We start from the raw sequence: 22927 nt of genomic DNA, 5'->3' as shown, positions 1-22927 counted from the left end.
AAGGTCTATCATCCCTGATAACTTTAGAAAATTTTATCTTCAAAGATACAATTCATTGAAAAGCCATTATAATTTTTCCTCTTTATTGTTGACTTTCAACACTGAATTGTGTTTTTTAAAGTTTATAAATTACTTTGAAATAGATTCTATTCAAAAGTAGTATATCACCTTTGTTACTAGAAAATGTTACTTAAAAGATCAATAAAACAACAGGGGCAAACACAGTGGTCCAATGTATGATATTAAAAAACCTATCAATAATAATAAAAATCATAACCACAAACATTATAAGATAAACTAGATAATGGAATATTGTTTTTAAAAATTTTTTTATGATAGAACATTCTAAAAATTAAATTTTTATATGCATCAAGAACGATTTCTCCATAAGAATGAAAAGAGAATCTGCAGATTGATAAAAATATTTGGCAATGACATATTTGACAAAGGACTACTTAGAAAGCTTCAATGTCTAAACAACAAACCAACATACAATCCAATTTAAAAGCAGCAGAGGACACAAAAGACACTTTACCAAAGGAGACATTCAAGTGGCAAGTGAACATATGAGGAAATGTTCTCATTCGCTAATCAGGATAGAGACATAAATCAAAACAACAATGAGATTACATCTCACCCCAGCAATAAAAGCAAAATTAAGACAGGAAACAAATGCTGGCAAGGTTGTAGAGAGACTGCAACTTTAATACACTGATGATGGGGAGTATAAAATGTGCAACTGTGGAAATAGAATGTTGCCTCCTTAAAATGTTGGGTAAAGAAATATCATTCGATTTAGTAATTCGATTATTAGGTGGTAGTTGTTATGTGCCTCATCGTTAACCCTAATGCAGGTTTTCAAAGGTTTAGCTACCAAGGGAAGAAATTACTAATCAATGTAGGATTTGAACTGATAAATGCACATCCATGTTTATGGCAGCATTATGTATAACAGAAAAGAGATGGAAACAACCCAATATGAATGAATTAACAAACTTTGGTCTCATGCTCAATGGACTACTATGTAATGTAAGAAAAACAAATAATTTATGAGACACTCATAATATGGATGAACCAGAAGAGCATTTTGCAGAGCCAGGACATTATGAAATAAGTTAGATAGCAAAAGGCAAGTAATAAATAAGTCTATTATTTAAAAAAAATCCAAGGAAAATACTACAAACAGAACGAAATATTTGTTTATGATTGCCAGAGAGGGAAGGGTTAGGAGTGGCTGGAAAAATCAGTGATCAGATAATGGACATGCAATAAGTTGAGTGAAAGAAAAGGCTGTATAAAAGGAGTAGTTAGCATGATATCACTTGAGAAAAGGAAAATAGAGAAATTCACAAGAATGATAAAAAAACTATAGATCATTACAAATACAGCTCTAGGCTAAAAGTGTTACAAAAAAACTACAGTTGATATGGTATCTAAATAAAGTATGTATCAAATTATATTTTGAGTAATAAGCTTAAAAAGTAGATGCAACTCATTATTCTGTTGCTTAGCTCAAAAAAACCTAATTTATATCTTTACTTTTCTTCTTAACAACTTCATCTACTATATCATGAAAATATTTAAAATAATATTCAGGTTTCAATCAGTTCCCATCGTCACTTTCACTATCACCTTGGTTCAACCTATAATCATCTCTCAACAGGATTAATGCAAAAGTCTGTCTGGTCTCCCTGGTTCTACACCTGTCTTCTTCCTACAATCCATTCCCAACACAGTGATGCTCCAGTTCTTCAAAAAGCCTCAGAAAACACCACTACTCCATTCAAAACCCTGCAGTTTTTGAAATTGCTGCCCCTGAGTGCTGCATACTATTCCATTGTGTGAATGTACCACAATTTCTCAATCAAGTCATTTGCTGATGGACATTTGGACTGTTTCCATGTTCTAACAATTGTGAATAATGCTGCTTTGAACACAGATGTACAAATCTCCATTGGTGTCTCAGATGTAATTTCCTCAGGGTATATTACTAGCAGTGGAAGAGTGGGGTCATATGGACTAGAGAGCATTATGCTAAGTGAACTAACTCAGTCTCATAAGGACAATTACTGCCTAAGACCATTATAGTAAAAATTTAAGGATAACTAGTAAGATGTGCATGAAAGCCCAAGAGGGGAAGGGAAGGGAGGTACGGGGCTGAGAATGGGAAGGGGAGAAATTACGAAGTCACAGAGTTTGGTGGGTGGAAGGAGGGGGTGAAGGAATTAGGAAGGATCCAGTGGAGACCTGAATAGATGGGGTAGTGGTGGGTATATCAAAGATGATTAATTTTATAAAACACAATGTATGGGATTGACTGTATGAAACACAATGTGAATGAATGAATGTGTGAAACATAATGTATACAAATTTTGGATGTAACCCAATCTAAAATAAATTTTTTTAAAAATCCCAAACAACAAAAAAAATTGCACAACCCTGCAATGGCTCTCCATATCCGCAAAGTGAGGCCCAATTCATTACTCTGGTCTGCACTTTGTGGCTTTTTGTGAGCAGGGTGACTTTCCTACTTTTCTTCTTTTCATTCACTCCACTCTTGCTACTCTGGCCTCCTTACTGTTGCTCAAATCTTTCAGGCATGAGTAAGCTAGCTTGATGTCCTCTGAATTGGTGTTGCCTCTTCCTGGAATATAAACATCTCCACGACAACTCTGTACCCCATCTTCATTGAGATGGTGAGGTCTGCTCTGATTATTCAATATTCACTGACAACTACAACCTTCTCTCCCTCCACCAATCTTCCTTGTCTTTTGCTCTTTTCATAACTACTTATTATGTTCTAAATAAGGACATGAGTGTGTTTATTGTGTACTGTTTACCTCTGTGAGAGTAAGGACCATCTGAATGGAAATATTCATCCATTTTGTAAAATGACCAAATTTATATTTACATCATGGTTAAATAAGATCAACTAGTACAATACAGATATACAACAATTAACATCAGCAAATCAATTCCTTTTTTTAAAAAAATATATGCTGTTACCTTAGTAGCACACCTTTATGAACAGTAATCTCAATTTTAAAGTAACTTACAAGATCTGCTTAGATTTATCAGACATATGACAAAGACCAATGTATCCATAGACACTTGGCAGTTGTGGCATAAGGATATGAGAACCAAGACGTAAAACTCTCCAAGTCTCTCAAAGAAAGCAAGCGTTTCTTGCTTTGTCCTAAATAACCTTAAAACAGATGGCAACTGCTAAATACTCAGTCTGCTGCTATGGAAACCACTATCACAGCAGTCCATTCTAAGTCACATCTATAGGATAAATGTTTATCTTACCATTATTTCAATCAGCAACTGCTGATTTCTACTAGAAGTCCTACTAGAAGGTGCAGCACTATATATACACTAGCTAGTTAGAAAACAGGCAGAACCCAGCTGATAAAGAGTATATCACCTTAAAACAGCTAAAACTCAGCAACATACACAGGATGTTTTTTACGTAATTTGCCACATTCTCTTACTTGCAAGTTCCACTTCTATTGTATATAAACTCATGTTTCTTACCTTAATATTGCATGCCTGCTCCATCAATCTTCTTGCATTTTCCTCTGCCCTGTATCTCTTAGGAAGCTGAACTCTGAAGAACTTCAAAGCACCTTCAAAATCAGCTTGCAGAAGATCCTCCTTTGAGGTCTGTAAAATAATCACCCAGAATCATTGCATTTCAGTTTACACTAAGGGCAAATATATTGCAGTAAGAATTTCCATTGTTATCCTGAACGTATTTTTATAGTAAGATTTAGGTTAGCTCCAAACATGTTCTTTTTGGGGTCAGGGGGAATAATTCTAACCTCTTCACTATATAAGCTGAAAGAAATAAATATAAGTTAGTTTTAGTTAAAGCAAATCTATAAGACTACATTAACAAATGAACACATTTAACTTATGTAAACTGAAAATGAGAATGATAGATTCTGTCAAAGCTTACCGAGTTGTAGCTTTGAGAAAACAAAAAGGGTAAGTGAGGAAATAGTTGAATTCAGGGCTTATTATATGGGCACTATTAGAAAGCTAGCTGAAGACACAGACCATACAATCAAAGAGCATCAGAGTTATATAATAAACAGCAAATGACATAATGGCTAACAGCAGCAGTAGTACAGGTGAGGAAAAGAAGAAATCTAAGCTGTACCTAATGAAAGCTTTGAAATAGTAAATGACATAGCTACATAACTACGGAGCTAATGCAAAGTACTGTGTGCACAACACACTACCTCAAAAAAATTATGACCTTTTGGAAATAAGTATATTGTTACATAGAAAAAAGAGTGAAAGGAAATAATATAATATAAATGTATCTCTTGATAGCAAGATCATGGGTTTTGTTTTCTGCTTATATTTTGCAATATTGTATGTTCTGTAGTAAATTTTTTGAGACTGTAAGACAAAAGGTATTTTAATTAAAATTACTCCATAAAGGCTTTAAAAGGTATTATAGAGTTGAATAGAATGAGTACACAGAAAGAAGTAAAAATGCAGTTGTTTAGATGGTAACTGCCAAAACTTTCAGTAATAATAATAAAACTATAAACACACAGTCATTTAAAAAGCATTATTTTAAGCCATTGAATTTTGAACTTAAAATTAGTTCAAATGGAACATTTTTATATATGTATTTTACCATGACAAAAGTATCTTTTCAAGTGTTATTTTATTGAAATTCAAATGTAAAATTAATTCACTTTGAAAATGGCACTTTGGAAAGGGTATAAGAAAATTAGAGAAACTTCTAATCACAAGAAGACCTGACTTCCTGTCATCACCACTCTGATGATCATCTCTCCATCATCAACATCACCACCATCCCCTCATCACCTCTTAACAGGGCCATCCCTCGACTCATTTTCTGTTTTTGCCTCCCACAATCCAATCTCCAGATGATACTCTGGGGAATGGCTCAGATTACACAGCTATTCTGTTTCACTGTACCCGTTACCCACTTCCAGGAGGTTGATTCTGACTCACAGCAATCTTCTAGGACAGATTAGAACTGTCCCAGAGGGTTTTCAAGACTATAATCTTCACAGAAAGAGATTCCCACATTCTCCTTCTATAGAGCAGATGGTGGGTTCAAACTGCTGACCTTTTGGTTAACAGCCAAGTACTTAACTACTATGTCAATCAAGTGTCCTTATTCCACTGTATTCAGAACAAAATCCAAAACCTTTACCATTGCCTAAATTGACTTACATGATTTGGGGACCTGGCATCCCCTCCATTGTTACTTTTTTAAAAAAAATTATATTTGTTTGCATACAAAATTTGTATAGATTGTGTCTCATACAACCATTCCTATAAATTGGGTTTTATAATATTAATCACCATTGAGCTATGCTCACTATTACCCCACCTTTTCAGGTTCCTACTGGATCTTTCCCATTTCCTTTATATCTCTTTTTTTCAAACTTCCTCTTGAACCTCCCAAACTCCAGGCATAGCAGACTTCTGTGTTTCAAACACATCAGATTCATTCCTATCTGAAGGCTTTTTTTGTATGTAATACTGCTCTTTCTGCCTGGAATATTTTCCTTGAGTTTGACTTTCTTCATGAGATAGTAAATGTTTTGTGATCTAAGTTTTAGCTGAAATATAAGAGGTGAGTGAGACTTTCTAACTTTGAGCATTTAACAGCTTTCCACCCTCCTTACTGTCTACATAGTTACATTTAGTTTTACATCTGTCCTCTTCCATTCACTCAGAAAAGCAAGGCTTTAGAATCTTTTTGCTTCTTTATCCACAGTGACAAAAACAATGCCTTGCAGACTGTTATTACTGTTAACGTTATTGGGTCAGAACCAACTCACAGCTAACCCTCAGAGTGTTTTCAGAGGCTGGAATTCACACTGGAGGAGACTGTCTGCCCATCCTTCTCCTGCAGATCAGAGGGTGGATTCAAACTACTTGCCTTTGAGTTGGCAATGCAACTCCTGACCCACCAGGTCACCAGAGTTCCTCCTTGGCAGATAGTAGGGACTCAATAAAAAAGTATTATCTATTAATGAGAGTAATCTATTTCTTATGTCTTTTGATATACATAAAAACAAGACTTTGATTCACATACTAGGTAGCTTCACAAGACTCTAGGCCACTATAGTTTTAGGTCTACAAAAGGATAATTTACATTAACAGAGTTAAGCTAATGTTAGTAATGAAAATAAACAAACACAAACGTCAGTGCATTTAAAATTTATTTACATTCCCTCTCCCCACCCACAGATCCTTGGAAACGTGCCATGCAGTTAACAAAGGTCAGTGATAGAAACTGAAACATGACAGCAGGAAGGAGTGGACAGAAGTACTATGACAGAATGGTATCAACTCACCTCAACTAAGTTAAGAAAAGGCAGTTACTGGTAACAACTTCAGCCCGAAAAAGGGCCTCTCAAACTAAGGCATCTACTGCTGAATTATTGGGAAAGCACAGGTCTACCAGTTATACCAGATATACCACATCCCTAGCCTTCCTTTTAAACTTGTAATACCAGTTTTGGTGATTAGCTTTTTGGTAATCATGGAAAAATTTAAGACAAGCTGGTTATGGAGTTTTCAGAGTCAGGTGAGCCCTTTCCTCACAACTCTGAGGGTCCCTTTATATATTCAGGGTGACCAACCACCAGAAATGGATGCCGCAAATTGAGGACAGTCTCTCGCCTACAGGCATTAGCGTGTTTGCCCAATTTTCAATGCTGCTCAAGATCTCATTTCAAACTCCACCTTTGACTGCGTACAGAGTAGAAAGATTAGGATCAAGGAAAGGGAATCACACACCTTCTGACATTTTACCTCCAGCCAGTAATGGCCTCCTAGGCAAAGCTGGAGTCTGAAGAAACTTATTATTGGAGGGTGATGTAGATGGTTTGCATTTGGCTGCTGAATGACAGGTTGATGCTCTAAACCCACCAAGAGACTTCTTGGCAGAAAGGCCTGATGACCTACTCTCTATAAATCCATGGGCTTGAAACCCTGTAGGAGACAGTTCTTCTCATGGGGTCGCTGGGGGAAGGCACAACTTGCTAGCTAGTGCCCAGGTGGCACAGTGCATGTGTCAGGTTGCTAAGCAAAAGGTTAACAGTTCTAACTGACCTCCCTTCACTAAGGAAAGAGGGGGAGTCTCCTCTCATACATATTATACTCTTGGAAACACACTGATAGTCACTATGAGTCAGAATGAGTTAGACATTAGTAGGCGGAATGTGAGATATCAATGCTGATATCAGCTGGATCCTGTCAGCTAAATGATAAAAAAAATGTTCACTTGTGTTTTATTGACTGTGTAAGACATTTGACTATGTGGATCATAATAAATTATGGATCATGTTGAAAAGATAGGAAACTCAAAACATTTAATCATGCTCATCGAAAAAATACAGAGATCAAGAAGCAGTAATTTGAACAGAACGAGGGGATATGGCATGGTTTCAAATCAGGACCTTGTGCACCAAGACTTCTCTATACACCTTCAATCTGTATGCTAAGCAAATAATGAAAAAAATTAGACTATAGAAAGAAGACTGTAGCATCAAGATTGGATGAAGATCATCAACAACATAGGGTATGCAGACGATACAATTCTGAAATTAAAAGTATGTGAAGTACTTATTAAAGAAGATCAAAGATGACAGCCTTCAAAAATCATTACACTTCAACATCAAGAAAACAAGAATCTTCACAACTGGTGCAACAGGCAACATCATGATAGGTGGAGAAAAGACTGAGATAGTTAACAAGTACATTTTACTTGGATCCATAATTAAAACTCAAAGTAGGAGCAGTAAACAAATCAAAAGATGTGCTGCATTGGAAAAATCTGTTCTCAAGAATCTTTTTAAAATACTAAATACCAAAGATGTCAGTTTAAAAGTCAAGGTCTGTCTACCTAATCATCGTATTTTCAACTGCTTCACATACATGTGAAAGTTGGACAATGAGTAAAGAAAATCAGAAAAGAAGTGATGCTTTTGAACAGCGGTGTTCGCAAAGGGTACATGGACCACCCAAAGAACAAACAAATCAGTCTTGAAAGAAGTGAAATCAGAATGCTCTTAGAGTCAAGGATGGTGAAACTTCATCTCACATACTTCAGGGATGCTGCTAGAAGGCGCCAGTCCTTACAAGAAGATATCATGGGAAGTAGGAAATAAAAGAATTAATGGAAGACAAAAGACTCTCAATGAGATGGGTTAACACAGTGACTGCAACAATGGGCTCAAACGTGGCAGAGATTATGAGAATGGCACAGGATAGGGAAAGGTTTTGTTCTGTTCTTCACAAAGTCATTGTGAATCATAGTCAACTTAGTGATATCAACATGATAACAACATGAGTCAGAATTTATGAGATAGCATGGAATTTTCTACCTGTGAGCAGCTGCTATTCACCTCAAATTGAGTTCTCTGTACCCTACAACCAGAGCACTCTGGGGCTGTTCTTTCCAAGATGCCACCAGTGCTGATGATGTTCCTGAAAGCATGGCTTTCACAATTCTGGTTAGTTAGAGAGAAGTTCTGACAATCATGGATCAAGGAACCCAGGGATAGCTAGTAAAAAAGGTGCAGATACTGTATATTATTCAATTCTCTAGCCTCAGAAATAAGAAAATATATGCCACATAAATAGTTCTGAAATAAAGTTTAAAAAAATGGAATAATCTTCTGTAATTCTAAATTTATAATGCTAATTCTAAATTTTAATTCTACTGTAATTCTAAATCTGATTAATTCCTGGTATATATGTCTCTACAACGAAAATAGAAATAACCTTAAGTATTTAAAAAATGCAATTAGTTTAAGGCATATGGATATATTTTGTAATTTCCAAAACAAATATAAAAGATATTTTAAAAGTTGTCACTGTGTAGCTCAAACATGCTCAGATGTGGGCATTTTTTTTCTCTTTAAAGACTAAAGTCTGCTCCAAATAATGGTATTTTCAATTGCTTCTTAAGTATCTGAATGTCTGGCAATTGGAGAAGAGTACTGCATGTCCCATGACTACCAAAAGAACAAACAAATCTGTCATAGAGAAAGTGCAACCAGAGTGCTCCTTAGAGCTGGGGATGGTGAAACTGTCATTGGGCATATTGTCAGGAGAAATGTAGAGAGTCATTTAAAGACATGAATACCCTCAACTAGGAACAATGACTGCAAAAATGGGCAGATTTTGAGGATGGCACAGAACAATGCAAGGTTCAAATCTACTGTTCACAGTGTTGCTGTGAGTCATATTCAATTTAGCAGTACCTAACAACAAAAATATCTTTTTTTCTCATTGACATTTTTAATTTCATAAAGCAGTCTAAAACTATAAGAACTTATATTCTTCTCCCTGCCCACACAAAACTGTTGTTGTTACAAACCATTGGTCATAGCTGACCCTCCAGCAGGTTTTCAGAAGAAAAAAAAATCATAGGGAGGAGACTGCTCATCTTTTGAACTGCCTGCCTTTGGGGCTGGAGGCATTACTCCTTACCGAATTGGCCATGCACGTATCAGTGATGGTGAGGATAGGAACAGGAGAGGGTAAGGCTCAAATTTGTTGTTTATAGGGTTGTTATGAGTCCCAGTTGGCCAAACAGAACCTAACAACAACAACAATGTATTCTTCTCAGAGACTATAAGTAAGTAGGATTCATTGTGAATGAAAAACAAAATATACCAGTAAACAAAAGTCACATAAGCAAAAATCATGCTTACCAGTCAGTGTCCTAGGGAAAAAACCCCTACATTTCTACTTTCTTTCTGACGAGTAAGTACCTTTAATTTTCTATCTTCAAGAGCTTCCATAATCATGAAGTATCACCTCAAATGTCTTGGTAATGATAGAAGCAGATCTAATGTTAGGCTTATCAGGCTAACTCTCCATTTTCTGGCAACCCTATCTGAGACTTTTCTCTCTATAATCAGAGGATATAGATACTTGTCTGTCTCATTAAGAATTTATCAAACTTTAAAGAAAATAAAGTTTTATCATTATGTGTGTGTGTGTGTGTGTATTTTTTTTACTATGAAAGTAATACTTACTGGACCCACAAAGAAAAGGATTTTTAAACAAGTCTAACAGACTTGACGTATTTGTTTTTATACATTTTTATTTTATATTGGTTTGCATACAAAGTTCGTATACAATGTGTTTTACACTATCCTTCATTTGCATTATGTTTCTAACAATCATTCTCATCTATAGTATTTTATAAAATTAATCACTGTTGAATTATGCCTATCATCACCCCATTTCTCTAGATGCTGCCGGATCACTTCCATTTCCTTTACCCTCCTCCCTCCACCCATCAAATTATGCAACCATATGATTGCCCCCATGCTGATCCTCACCTCTTTGCTCCTAAGCCTTTCCCCCCTTGGATCCCCATTTTTGAGACATAACATATGTTTAAATAAGTCTAATACAACCATCCTGAGAAAATACAATTAATTTTATTACTTTTTATTCTTTTTTTGCTATTCTTACACACATATCTCTCACATGCATTTAAGAAAATTTTAATCACTCTGGAGACATAGATACAACCGTGTTTTTATTAAATATACATGCTTCAGAAATATTAAGTATTAATATAGCATCATTAAAAAATATAGCATCATTTGTCCAAAAATATAATATTAATTCTATGTGAGTTTGTGATACTTTCTATGAAATGGAAACATGGCTTCAAGTGTGGCTACATGACCAGTTCTCACACATACTAACTAGCAATGAGAAGGCTTTAGGAATGATAATTTAATTAGTGGTTGTAATTAGGATTACCTTTGTATGAATACTTATACATGACCTTGTTATGTTAAGAATGATGCTTTCAAAATACACCCCCTTAAAGGCATGCTAACATTTTAAGACCCAAACCAACTCCTGAAATGAGGTCTGTTGGCTTCTAGACTATTGTCATCCATCAGTGCTCACTGCCCAGAAATTTACTAGGTCAGAGGAATAATTAGAGCTGGAAAGGCTAGTCTTCAACTGGGAAATGAATATATATTGTCTTCAGAACCATAGTGAGGGAGTAATAAAATAGCAAAAATGCAACTGCTTTTCACAATTTTAGTTCTTGAAGAATGCTAAATTAATTAATATATCAGAATTGTGGAACTGTCAACAAAGAGGGGACTACTTTCCTTGTTAAAATATAAAATAACTCTGAATGTAAGAAAGCTAGACATTGTAAAAAAAGAAATGGCTTGTATAAATATTGACATATTATATTAGGTATTAGCAAAAGGAGATGGATTGGCATGGGATATTTTTAATCCCATTATCATATGATCTATTATGCTGGAGAAGAAAAGGTGAGAAAAAACGGGCTCACTTTCAGAGTTATAAAGGCCATTTCTAGATCCATTCTGAAATACAATATTGTAGGTGACAGGATAATATCCATATGCATATAAGGAAAACCTGATAATACCACTATCATTCAAATTTATGCACCTACAACCAGAGCCAAAGAGGAGAAAATAGATGACTTCTATCAACTGTAGTAGTCAGAAATGGATCGAACATGTAATCAAGATGCATTAATAATAATGGGTGACTGGAATGCAAAAGATGGGAACCAGGAAGAAAGATTAGTAGCTGGAAAATAGGGACTTGGTGACAGAAATGGGGCTGGGGATAGAATGATAGAATTCTGTACAATGATTTTTTCATAGCAAATATTTTTTATAAGAAACATAAACTCAGGCTATACACATGGATTTCACCTGATATGATGCACAGGAATCGGGTATTACATCTGTGGAAGGAATCACTGGAGAAGTTCAGCATCAGCAGTGAAAACTAGGCCAGGTGCTGATTATGGAATAGACCATCTAACTGCTCACATACTAGTTCAAATTAAAGCTAAAGAAGGTTAAATCATATCAACAAGAATAAAAATTTGACCTTGAGTCTATAGCCCATGAATTTAAAAATGAACTCAGGAATAGGTTTGAGGCCTTAACCACTAATGAATGAAGACCAGATGGGCTGTGGGAAGATATCAAGAATATTATTGTTCATGAAGAATGTAAAAAGTCACTACAAAGAAGGAAGAAGAAGATAAGACCAAAACAGATGTCAGAGTGACTTTAAATGTTACACTAGAGCACCGAGAAGCCAAAGAAAGGGGAAGAAATCAAGAAGTTAAGGAGTTGAAAAGAAGAGCTCAAAGGAGAGCTCAGGAAGACAAGGCAAAATATTATATGATTAAATGTGCAAGGAGCAGGAGTCGGAAAATCAAAATGATCAAACTCACTCAGCATTTCTTAAGCTGAAGGAACTACTGAACAAATTCAAGCCATGAGTTGCAATGCTTAAGGATGCCTTGGGCAGAATACGAAATAATTCATGAAGCATTAAAAGAAGATGGAAGGAATATACAGTCATTGTACCAAAAAGAATTGGCTGACACAGAAGAATTTCAAGAAACAACATATGAGCAAGAGGCAATGGTGATGAAGGAGGAATTTCAGGCTTCTGTGAAGGAGTGGGCAAAAAATAAAGTCCCAGGAATTGATGGAATACCAATTGACATATTTCAGTAAACAGATGCTGCCCTGTATGTACTCACAAAGTTGTGCCAAGAAGTCTGAAGGACAACTATCTGGCCAACTGACTGGAAGAGATCCATATTTGTTCCAATTTCAAAGGAAGGTGACCTGACAGAGTGTGGAAATTATCAAACAATATCACTAATATCACACAGTAGCAAAATCCTGCTGAAGATTACCCAGAGATGACTGGAACAGTACACTGACAGAGAATTATCAGAAATACAAGCTGGGTTTAGAAGATGTTGTGGCACTAGAGACATTACTGCCAACGTCAGATGGATCTTGGCAGAAAGCAGAGAGTACCAGAAGAATATCTGTGTTTCATTGACTATTCAAAAGCATTTGACTATGTGGACAACAACAAATTGTGGCTAACCTTGAGGAAAACGCAAATACCAGAACACTTGATTGTGCTTATGCAAAACCTATACTTGGACCAAGAAGCAGTCCTCAGAACAGATCAGGGAAACACTACATGGTTCAAAGTCAGGAAAGAAGTGTATCAGGGATGCATCCTGTCCTTTTCAATCTGTATGTAGAACAGATCATCAGGAAGCAGGGTTTTATGAAGAGGAGTGTGGCATCAAAATTGAAGGAAGACTCATCAACAACCTACAATATGCAGGTGACACAACCTGGCTTGCTGAAACTGAGGAGGACCTGAAGCTCTTGCTGCAGAAGGTCAAGGACTGTGATCTTCAATATGGACTGAAGTGCAACATCAAAGAAGACAAAAATTCTCACCACTGGGCCAATTGGCAGCACCATGATAGATGAAGAAGAGATTGAGGTTGTTAGCAATTATAGCTTTCTTGGCTTCACAATCAACAGTCTTAACACCAGCAGTCAGGAAATCAAAAGACGAATTGCACTGGGAAAATCTGCTGTCATGAATCCCTCCAGAGTGCTAAAAAGCAATGATGTCAGTTTAGGAACAAAGGTGTGCCTAATTTTCTCAATTACTTATTATGCTTCAGAAAGTTGGACTAAGGATGACAGAAGAAGAACAGATGCCTTCAAGTTGTGGTGCTGGAGAAGAGTCTTGAACATACCATAGACTGCCAAGAAAATAAATAGGTCTGTCTTAGAGAGGGTGAAACCAAGTCTCTCCTTGGAGGCTAGGATTTTGAGCTCCATCTCACATATCTTGGGCACATGGTCAGGAAAAGACTGGTCCTTGGAGAAGGACATCATGCTTGGAAGGGTGGAGGGACAGGACTACTAACTTTTAACTCCCTGAACTTTCTTCCAAATACTTTTATTCATTTATGTTTCTTGTCCTACAAATCCTCTTAAACGATCATATGAAAATGTTTACTAATTACATCTTCAAGTGTAGTACAAATTTGTCTTCATTTTACTACACATGACACTAGTAATTATTACTTAGACAGTTAAAGACATTTGAGCAACTCCTACTTCTACTTCCTTTAAAATAGGTAAGAATAAACATCCAAAGGGAAAAAGGTAAGCAGGGCATGAATGTAAGTATCCCCTGTACCCAGAGGCCTAGTAAATGAATTAAGAAATTGCTTGGCATACAGCAAAACACTAACACAAATTTTCCCCATGAATTTATTAAAACTCTATGTGTATCTCTGTGTAGATGTGTCCTATCTCCATACCTTTTCAACCTGTATGCAGAGCAGATTATCTGAGAGGCTGGGCTCTATGAGGAGAAGCGTGGCGTTAGGATTGGTGGAAGACCTATCAACAATCTGCGTTATGCAGATGACACAACCCTGCTCGCTGAAACTGAGGAAGACCTCATGCACTTACTGCAGAGGGTCAAGGACTGCAGCCTTCAGTATGGACTGAGGCTCAATGTCAAGAAGACAAAGATCCTCACCACTGGACCAATCGGTAGCATCTGAATGGATGGTGAAGAGATTGAGATTGTTCACAGCTTCAGTTTGCTCGGCTCCACTCCACGGTCAACACTTTTGGCACCAGCAGCCAGGAAATCAAAAAACGTATTGCGATGGGAAAGTCTGCGGTTAGGGACCTCTCTAAAGTACTCAAGAGCAACGGTGTCTCTCTGGAGAGTAAGGTCCACATGATACAGGCCATGGTCTTTGCAATCACTTGTTATGCATCAGAGAGTTGGACAATGACTAGGGAGGATAGAAGGAGAATTGATGCCTTTGAGCTGTGGTACTGGAGAAGAGTATTGAATGTTCCATGGACTGCCAAGAAAACAAACAGATTCATCCTAGAGAGGCTTAAACCAGGCTACTCCTTGGAGGCAAGGATTCTGGGGCTTCATCTGACATACTTTGGACATGTTGTAAGGAGAGACAGGTCCTTGGAAAGGGACATCATGCTTGGTAGGGTAGAGGGACAGTACAGGAGGAGAAGACCCTCTATGAGGTGGACTGATTCAGTTACTGGGGTAATCGGGATGGGTGTGTCAGAGGCAATGTGATTGGCACAGGATAGAGCAGGGTTTAGGGCTGTTGTACATAGGGTCGCTATGAGTCGCAAATGACTTGACAGCACATAACAACAACAAAGGCATGTGTAGAAGTGGTATCCACTTCCATAATAGCTTGCCTCCAGAAACCCTATGAACCTGGAAAAAGGATGAAAAGTATACAAGTGCTCAGGTCTTTCATTCATAGGGTAAATAGTCGCCACTTAACAACAACAACAACCTGTGAATAATGCTGCTATTAACACTGGTGTACAATTTTCCATTTAAGCCTCATTTCTCATTGTCTTGGGGTATATTCTAAGCAATGGAATAGCTGGGTGGTATGGAATTTCTACATTCAGCTTTTTGGGGAAGCGCCAAACTGCCTTTCAGAGTGGTGGTACCATTGTACAATTCCACAAACAATGCAAAAGAGTTACAATCTCACCAACAGCCCAGATGTTAAACCACAAACGAATGGGTTGAGAAACTGTGGTATATTCATACAATGGAATACTATGCAGCACGTAGGAGCAACCATTTTGTAAATTACTACCTAACTTAGGAGAGACTGGAGGGCATTACACTGAGTGAACTAACTCAGTTCCACAAGGACAAATACATTATTTTAGAATTAGTATGAGGATGGGAGGGGGTGAAGGGGGAAATAGACAGTAAGGATGGGGAATTAGGGTGTTAATCATAGGGAATTAGGGTGTTAATCATAGGCTGCACAATTTGAGGGTGGGTGTGGTGAAGGAAATGGGAAGGATCTTTTGTGAAAAACAATGTACTTAAACTTTGTAAATAAATCAGCTGTTCTTTTTGTTGATTGCCATCAAGTTGAATGTGACTCTTAGTGACTCTATGAACAAAAGACCTAATGCTTTCAAAAACTATCATCATTTCTCCAAGTTCATAGTGTTTTCAGAGGCATATGGCTTAGAAAGTGGATGCCACTCTTGCTTCCAAACCTGTTTTACAACTGGGAGCTCCCAATCACTGTCCATATTGGGAAACCATTCTGGTATTTGGTACCCCAATGGTACAAAGTTCAGCATCATAGCAACCCAGGTTACTTTATACTGCACATTGACAAAGAGTGATGTAAAAAGTGAAAGAGTGTTTCTCCAGATATACAGCACTTGTTTCATTTAGCAGTGGTTAAGTGTCGTCAAGTCAAATATGACTGAGAGTAAGTTTTACACAAAAGATCTGAACTCTGTTTCATAACTAACATCATATCTTTACAGAACTCTGTTCTTTAACTACTATCATTTCTGTGCATTTATAGAGTTTAGAGAGTTTTTAGAGTAAAATAAAAAACTAACCCCCCCCAAAAACCCCAAAACTCTGTGTGAAGCATCTTTAGTATTGCAAAGTTACAGTTTCTAAAATGTAAAGCAAGAAATGGATGCATCTTGGCTTATTTTGATGTAGACTCTGTTTTACAGATTTGGGGCAACTTTCATATTTTGAATTTAATTTACTTTCAGAGCTATAATCTTTTTTTCCCAATATAATCTTTGTGCCATTTACAAGAGAGCTAAAAAACGGAAAATATATTCTCACTTCTCTCATCCCTGATTAAAATTAATATTCTAAGAAAGTTCACAAACTAACAACAACAAAAATCTAGAATGAAATTTGATAATTTAAAAAAATAGATCAAAATGAAATATGAAGGGAAATAAAATCTTTGCATGCTGTAACACAGATGAGACTTTAAAACATTATGCTCTACCTACCTACCTACCTACCTATCTGTTGTTGTTGTTAGGTGTCATCGAGTCGAGTACAACTCATGGTGACGCTATAAACAATATATCCTATTCTATAATTATCATAATTTATCTATGTTCATAAAGTTTCCAGGGACATGTTATTTAGGAAGTGGATGCCACTCCTGCTTCCAAACCTACCTACCTACCTCTCTCTTTAACTCCTTTTGGCTGGAGTATCTTTTGAATTTCCTGTGGAAAGTACTAAGAATTTCTATATTGAATACAAAGCCAAGACAATTATTAATATAATTATCTGCTAATAACTCTGCATGTCATATTAACAGTCAAACAAAATTTCAATATCTAGAGGAGGATAGGGAGGTTTTTAATATGAGTTGATTAAAAATTTTTCCTCTTTCTTCAAAGTTCACACTTACAGAGAATGTGGACTCCAGCCATGTGCCACTGCTCACGCCAGTTTGAACGTGTTTTTCCCACTGAAAAATTCAGTGCCAGAGTATCACATTTTAAAGTGGTGGGGTTTTTTTTTTTTGTTTGTTTGTTTGTTTGTTTTTAACAGAGATGGAGTAGGTGTAAAAAGTTCCAACATTGGACTGTTGGTTCTGGATACTTCTATTTAAAAATGCTCATTATCCTTGGATAATTAGTCTTTCTTTAAAACTTTCTAATAAGCAGAAGATTCTAGGTTTGATTCTTCTATTATTTAGGGGGAATATGAGAGTGACAAAGAGAATCACACGTTAGTAATTTATCCCTATAATTTTTCTTCTTCCTCTAATTATACTAATATGATTTCTATGTAGTTTAAAAAATTGTGGAAAATATTTCTGAAAATCATATGGAAGCACAGACTTAGAGAAGGGCAATATTACTTAGCTAATGTTACAATTATTTGTGTTGGTTCCTTAGGTATTTTGATTTCACCAAAGAAATCTGGGTTTGGTAATTTTGTACATAGAACTGTTGTCTATATCTTCAGGTAGTATCTTAAATAAAGTATGCAGACTATTAAAGATAAAGTGTTCTTTATATGGTATACTTTTGAAATATAATAAGAAAAAGTTCCAAATGTGCATCTTATATTCAATCTGGTGTCTCTTACAAACAAGAATTTTAGAAGATAGTTTTCTAGAAATGTGATGGTCTTGCTTATTCTGGTCAATAATAAAGAAGGTTCTGATTCCTGAAATACTGACTTGTTAAATCTTAGTAAGTATTTTGAAAGCTGAAACAGGATCCACATCTCACACCATACACAAAATCAACTCAAGGTGGATCAGATACCTGAGAGTAAAGCCCCAAACCAAAAAGTTCATCAGAGACAACCTGGGATCAAGCTTAGATGGCCTAGTTTATGGTATAAAGAGTGCCAAATACAGCAAAACCTGCACAATCAGGAGAGGATAAAATTGATGAATGGGACCTTCTAAAGATTAAATCCCTGTGCCCATCAAAAAGTTTTTCCAAAAGAATGAAAAGAAAACCTACTGACTAGGGGAAAAACATTTGGCAATACCATTTTAGAAAAGGATCTCATATAAAAAGTTTACAGGCTCTTACAGGGCTCCACAAGAAAAAGACTGAAAACACAATTACAAAATGGGCAAAAGACATGGAAAGAATTTTCAGAGAGGGAGATATTTATATGAAGAAATGCTCAAAATCTTTGGCAATAAGAGAGAAGCAAATCAACATCCCAAAGAGATACCATCTCACCCCAGTAGCAATGGCAAAGTTTAACAGAACATCAAGTAACAAATGTTGGAGACAATGTGGCGAGAATAGGAACTCTTATACACAGTTGGTGGGATTGTAAAATGGTACACCATTCTGGAAGGCAATCTGGCACTTGCTCAGAAAGCTGAACACTGAAATCCATATGGCCGAGCAATTCCACTTCTTTGAATGTATCCGGAGAGAATGAGAACTAAGGCACAAATGGAGACTTGCACACCAATGTTCACAACAGCATTATTCACCGTAGCAAAAACATGGAAACAGCCCAAATGCCAACCACAATTGAATGAATTAAGAAATTATGGTATATTTACACAATAGGATACTATGCAGCACACAGGAGCAATGATTCTGTAACTCATTACCTCAGTTTGGAAGGACTGAGCATTATGTTAAGTGAACTAACTCAGTCCCATAAGATCATTATTGTAGAACGTGTTTGAGGATCCAAAGGGGGGCAAGAGGAGGAGCAGAGGGGTGAGGATGGGCCAATCGGGGGCGGGATGGTTAATAATACAGTCATACAATTTGATGGTTGGAGAGAGTGGTGGGTAAAGGAAATGGGAAAAATCCAGTGTGAAAAACAATGAATATGAACTTTGTAAGTAAACTAGTTGTTGTGCACGGTAAAGTTGGAACTGACTCAGCTGACCCTGCAGTAGATTTTCAGAGGCAGTTAACTGCACGGGAGGAGACTGCCCATCTGTCTCCCACAAAGCAGCTGGTGGCCTCGAACCGCGTGCCATCACTAGTATAAAATAAAAATTTTATTCAAAAAAAACTACACACACAAATATTTTGAATTTGTTTATAAAAAATTTGACTGGATTATAAAAAATGTATCTAACATTTAAAAATTCCTGTGATTTTACAAGGATTTTTTCCATTAAATAAGGTAGTTAGACATATGTAAGGCCATCCTCATTTATGTTTAAAATGTGACTGAAAAGGTATCAAGACACTATACTTCTTAAACTTCAGTGTTTGCCTTCCTGACTAGTAAAGGAAAGACGGCAATACTTCATTGTGGCAGAATCCCTCTTAGGATTACCCTGTGCTGATCAATCATTGATCTCATATCATTAGCAATTGTACTGCCTCTGGAACAGATATTAAACTCTGAAAAGTAACTCATTGGATAGCAGATCCCAATCCATAATTATATTGATAATTAAAGGAGTATTTGATATCCCAAAATATGAGCTCCCTGGTCCTACTAATTTTTTTTTTCAAGTATAACACCATCAGAGATTTAAATTATCTCATGGAAATTTCAACATGTGTTTTTCACATGTAATGTAATTACCTAGGTAAATTTAATGTTAGGTTTCCTTCAAAATTCTGAGAGATATCCAATCAGGCAATACAGCTGATTGTATACAGTTCATTGTGGCTAGATTTTGTGAATCCAACTCCCTGTGAATTTTGTTGGTGATTATTTTAAACAAACACGCAAACTGGAGATGTTTTAAATTCATCCCTAAGACAAATTTTAGCTTGAGAGATACTCTTAGGTATTCATTCATGGTTTTCTCAAAAATGCTGAGAATATAAATGCCAATAAGAAGCAATGTTAGGTTCCCATAAAGTTACTGGTGGAAGCCCTTGAGTCACGAAGTTCATACATAAATGCACAAGACTAAAACCTGTTTCTCAATAAGATGCAGAGAATTTGTTATAATGTTGTTTTTCTTAGTATTTCTTAGTGTCAAAGCTCCTGAAAGAAAATGCTTCCCTTTTTTAAAAAGCTCCTTTCCAAGAGAATCATGGATCCTCTGCTTCCCTTTATATTTAAGAATAAACAAAGCAAAATAAAAAGTATTCAAGGCAAGACAAATTCAAGTGAGTACTGATTATCTTACTTGAGTATTAAATACGTATTTGACCTTTTTTTATTACTTTTATAAATGACAAAGAAAAAAAATTCATCAAAATAATCTTCCAGTAATTGCCTGCTAGTCAATACATATAAGTTCATCTTGCAGAGATAAAACAGGCTTTCTTTATGGTGGGATATCTCTTATGTCCATGGCTGCTTAACAAATCTGTCATGATTATATGGGATAGATTATATTTTCAAGCAAATACTTAAGTGGAGATTGAATTAGTCATTGTAGAAAGAAGCATAAATAGAGATGAACGGTACTAGGGAGAAATATGTGGGAGAAAAGAGTTAAATGCAGTCACATAACTGTATTGAGAAAACTAGCATATGAGATAATCATTGTAAGAGAAGTCTCTGAGGGCTTTAAATTCCATTACATAAAATAGGCAAAGCTAAATTATTCCTGTTCAGTTACCAAATAATGGTATAGAACTACTGTAGACCAATTACATTATAGAACAGTTGCTGGGTACAGTTCTCAAACCACTAAAGAGAACCTTGCACCAGTGATTGTGGGTACTGAATTTTAACCCTTGCTAGGAAAAGGAAGGGTGCTTTTCCTCTTGCTACGGAAATCAAATAACAAGCAAGCGAGGCTTCCCATGTTCACAGCAGAGGCCCAGCAGCTTTACAGTGACACACAGTGTGATCATTCCAGGAGAAAAAAAACTACAATTTTCTACCCAAGGATTTTTAAGGATGGGAAAATTCTCTTCTAAAGAAAAACCAAAACACAACACAATGATCAAACTGGCAATCAGAGAGGTTAAAAGCCAACCACAAGTAGTGCAGATAAGGGCAACAATGTTTGTTGTAAAATTTAACCCTTTGGAGACATAAGTAGCTGAATGCCGACATCAAGCACTTGTGTATTTAGCTTCACACCCTGCTCTCCCCCTTCATCCAGTCTAGTCAGCCAGAAACCCATTTTTTCCCTGCTGCCACAGAGCTAATGCCACTAAAGTGACCAGGGCTTCAGAAAAGAGCCATGATCCCTAGCCAATTAAGGAGTGGCATGGGCCAGGCTAGGGAAGAGCCCCATGGCAGTGCCCATTCAGCACTTCCTTCTCAGCAGAGTGGGGGGTAAGGGCAAGAACATAGGATTATCACCAGTTTTTTTCCAGGGATACAAGAGAGTCTAACACAGGGTGGCAGATTCCCTACCAATGAAGTTCAATGAAAAACAGTCTCACCGCCAGAAGCCGAGGCACAAACAGACGATGCCCCATCCCCAGAAGTTCCAACACTCGACACGCATACTCATTCACCAGCTTGCTCCTCTCGTCGTGCATGTCCTGGGACTTTCTGACAGGAGGTGTGAGCTTAGCAGCTGGGGCTGGGCAGGGCACCCCTTCTTCCATGAGCAGTAAGTAGGTATCCAGAATGAGAAAGCTGGATCTGTCCACAATTTTAAGAACTGGGGTGGGAGAGAAGCCAGGCTTAGGTCTCCCAAGGAGGATGCACAAGCCAGTCTGGTCTGTGGTGGGAATCGTCAGCTAATGTCTCCACAAGAAAAACATTTTGGCAGCTAAATTATCCACCGTGCAGAGCCCTCAAAGTAGACTGAGAAAAGGAAAATGAAATCAAATACTGATCTAAATAAAAAAACGGTAAAGGCAATCAAACGCAAGAAAATAGCCAAGAACGATGCAGGAGAGTTCAGATACATGTGTGAAACCAGACAAGCTGCCTAGAAAGGTCTAGCATGTGAGGATGGTGAGCATGTTTGTGCGTGTGTGCCTGCGTGTGTGTGCGTGTTGTGTGAGCGTGAGCAGACAGCAGTAGCAGTAGCCAGGAAGCCAGGGCAGTTGTGAAGCTGCAAGGAGAAAAGGATGAGCTCATTGCAATCCCTGATTCGTGACAAGCAGTGCTGCTGCTGCTGCCTCTCGCTGTGAATCAGTAATGAAGGGGAAGGGAAGGGAGGGGAGGCAAGAGGAGGAGGTAGGTGAATGAGCATGCAGAGTGTGTCTCGGGGGAGAATGCTGTAATAAGAAGCCAATGGCAAGCCATTGGACAGATGCGCTTTCCCCTCCCAGCCCACCTTCAATCAGTGTTAGTCTGACAGCTTATGCTGTTGAACCCTCAACCCACAGACAGATGAACTAGCTTCTCGTAACATGTGATGCTCACAGAAAAATCAGACAGTCTGCCTGTTAAAAGGCTGGCCTTTATTCACACTGGCTTCTAATAAAAAGAACAGATAATAATCAGATCTCAAACTGTAGATTTGAAGCAAGGTGTTACAGTCTTTCTTGGATCACCAAACTCACAGAGGAGAGGTGGTTGGGCAGAATGATGGTGTGTAGACAGAAGAGTAAGGACCGAGCACCCAGGAAATGACAAGCCCACAAGTTGAAATGTTTGTACAATAATGATGATATTTTGCAATGCCAGGATATACAGAACACTGGTCACAAATAAAAAGAAGACAGCCATGTAATATGATAAAACATAAAGATACATACAGCATAGCATTAAATCTATGTAGTTAAGGAATTTTTAACTAAAGATGAGATTCTAAAAAGATGATACATCAATAACTTTCTTATTATATCATTTAAAAAAAATCCCA

General features: G+C 37.0%; 1 protein-coding gene across 3 annotated transcripts in view; it reads right to left on the bottom strand.

Annotated features, from left to right (window-relative positions):
* RABGAP1L (RAB GTPase activating protein 1-like) overlaps positions 1-22927 on the bottom strand; it is a 966320-nt gene that overhangs the window by 185979 nt on the left and 757414 nt on the right. For 2 of the 3 annotated variants that reach the window (XM_006887704.1, XM_006887703.1), the window contains exon 18: positions 3538-3666. In XM_006887704.1, the coding sequence (XP_006887766.1) occupies positions 3538-3666 (129 nt within the window). Of the gene's footprint in view, positions 1-3537; positions 3667-21548; positions 21825-22927 lie in introns of those variants that run through there. The other variant, XM_006887706.1, reaches the window with a different exon arrangement.

This window comes from Elephantulus edwardii, unplaced genomic scaffold, assembly GCF_000299155.1.
Source record: "Elephantulus edwardii isolate Elephantulus edwardi_28Jun2011 unplaced genomic scaffold, EleEdw1.0 scaffold00061, whole genome shotgun sequence".
Classification (NCBI taxonomy): domain Eukaryota; kingdom Metazoa; phylum Chordata; class Mammalia; order Macroscelidea; family Macroscelididae; genus Elephantulus; species Elephantulus edwardii.
This window is presented reverse-complemented; position numbering and strand designations above follow the sequence as displayed.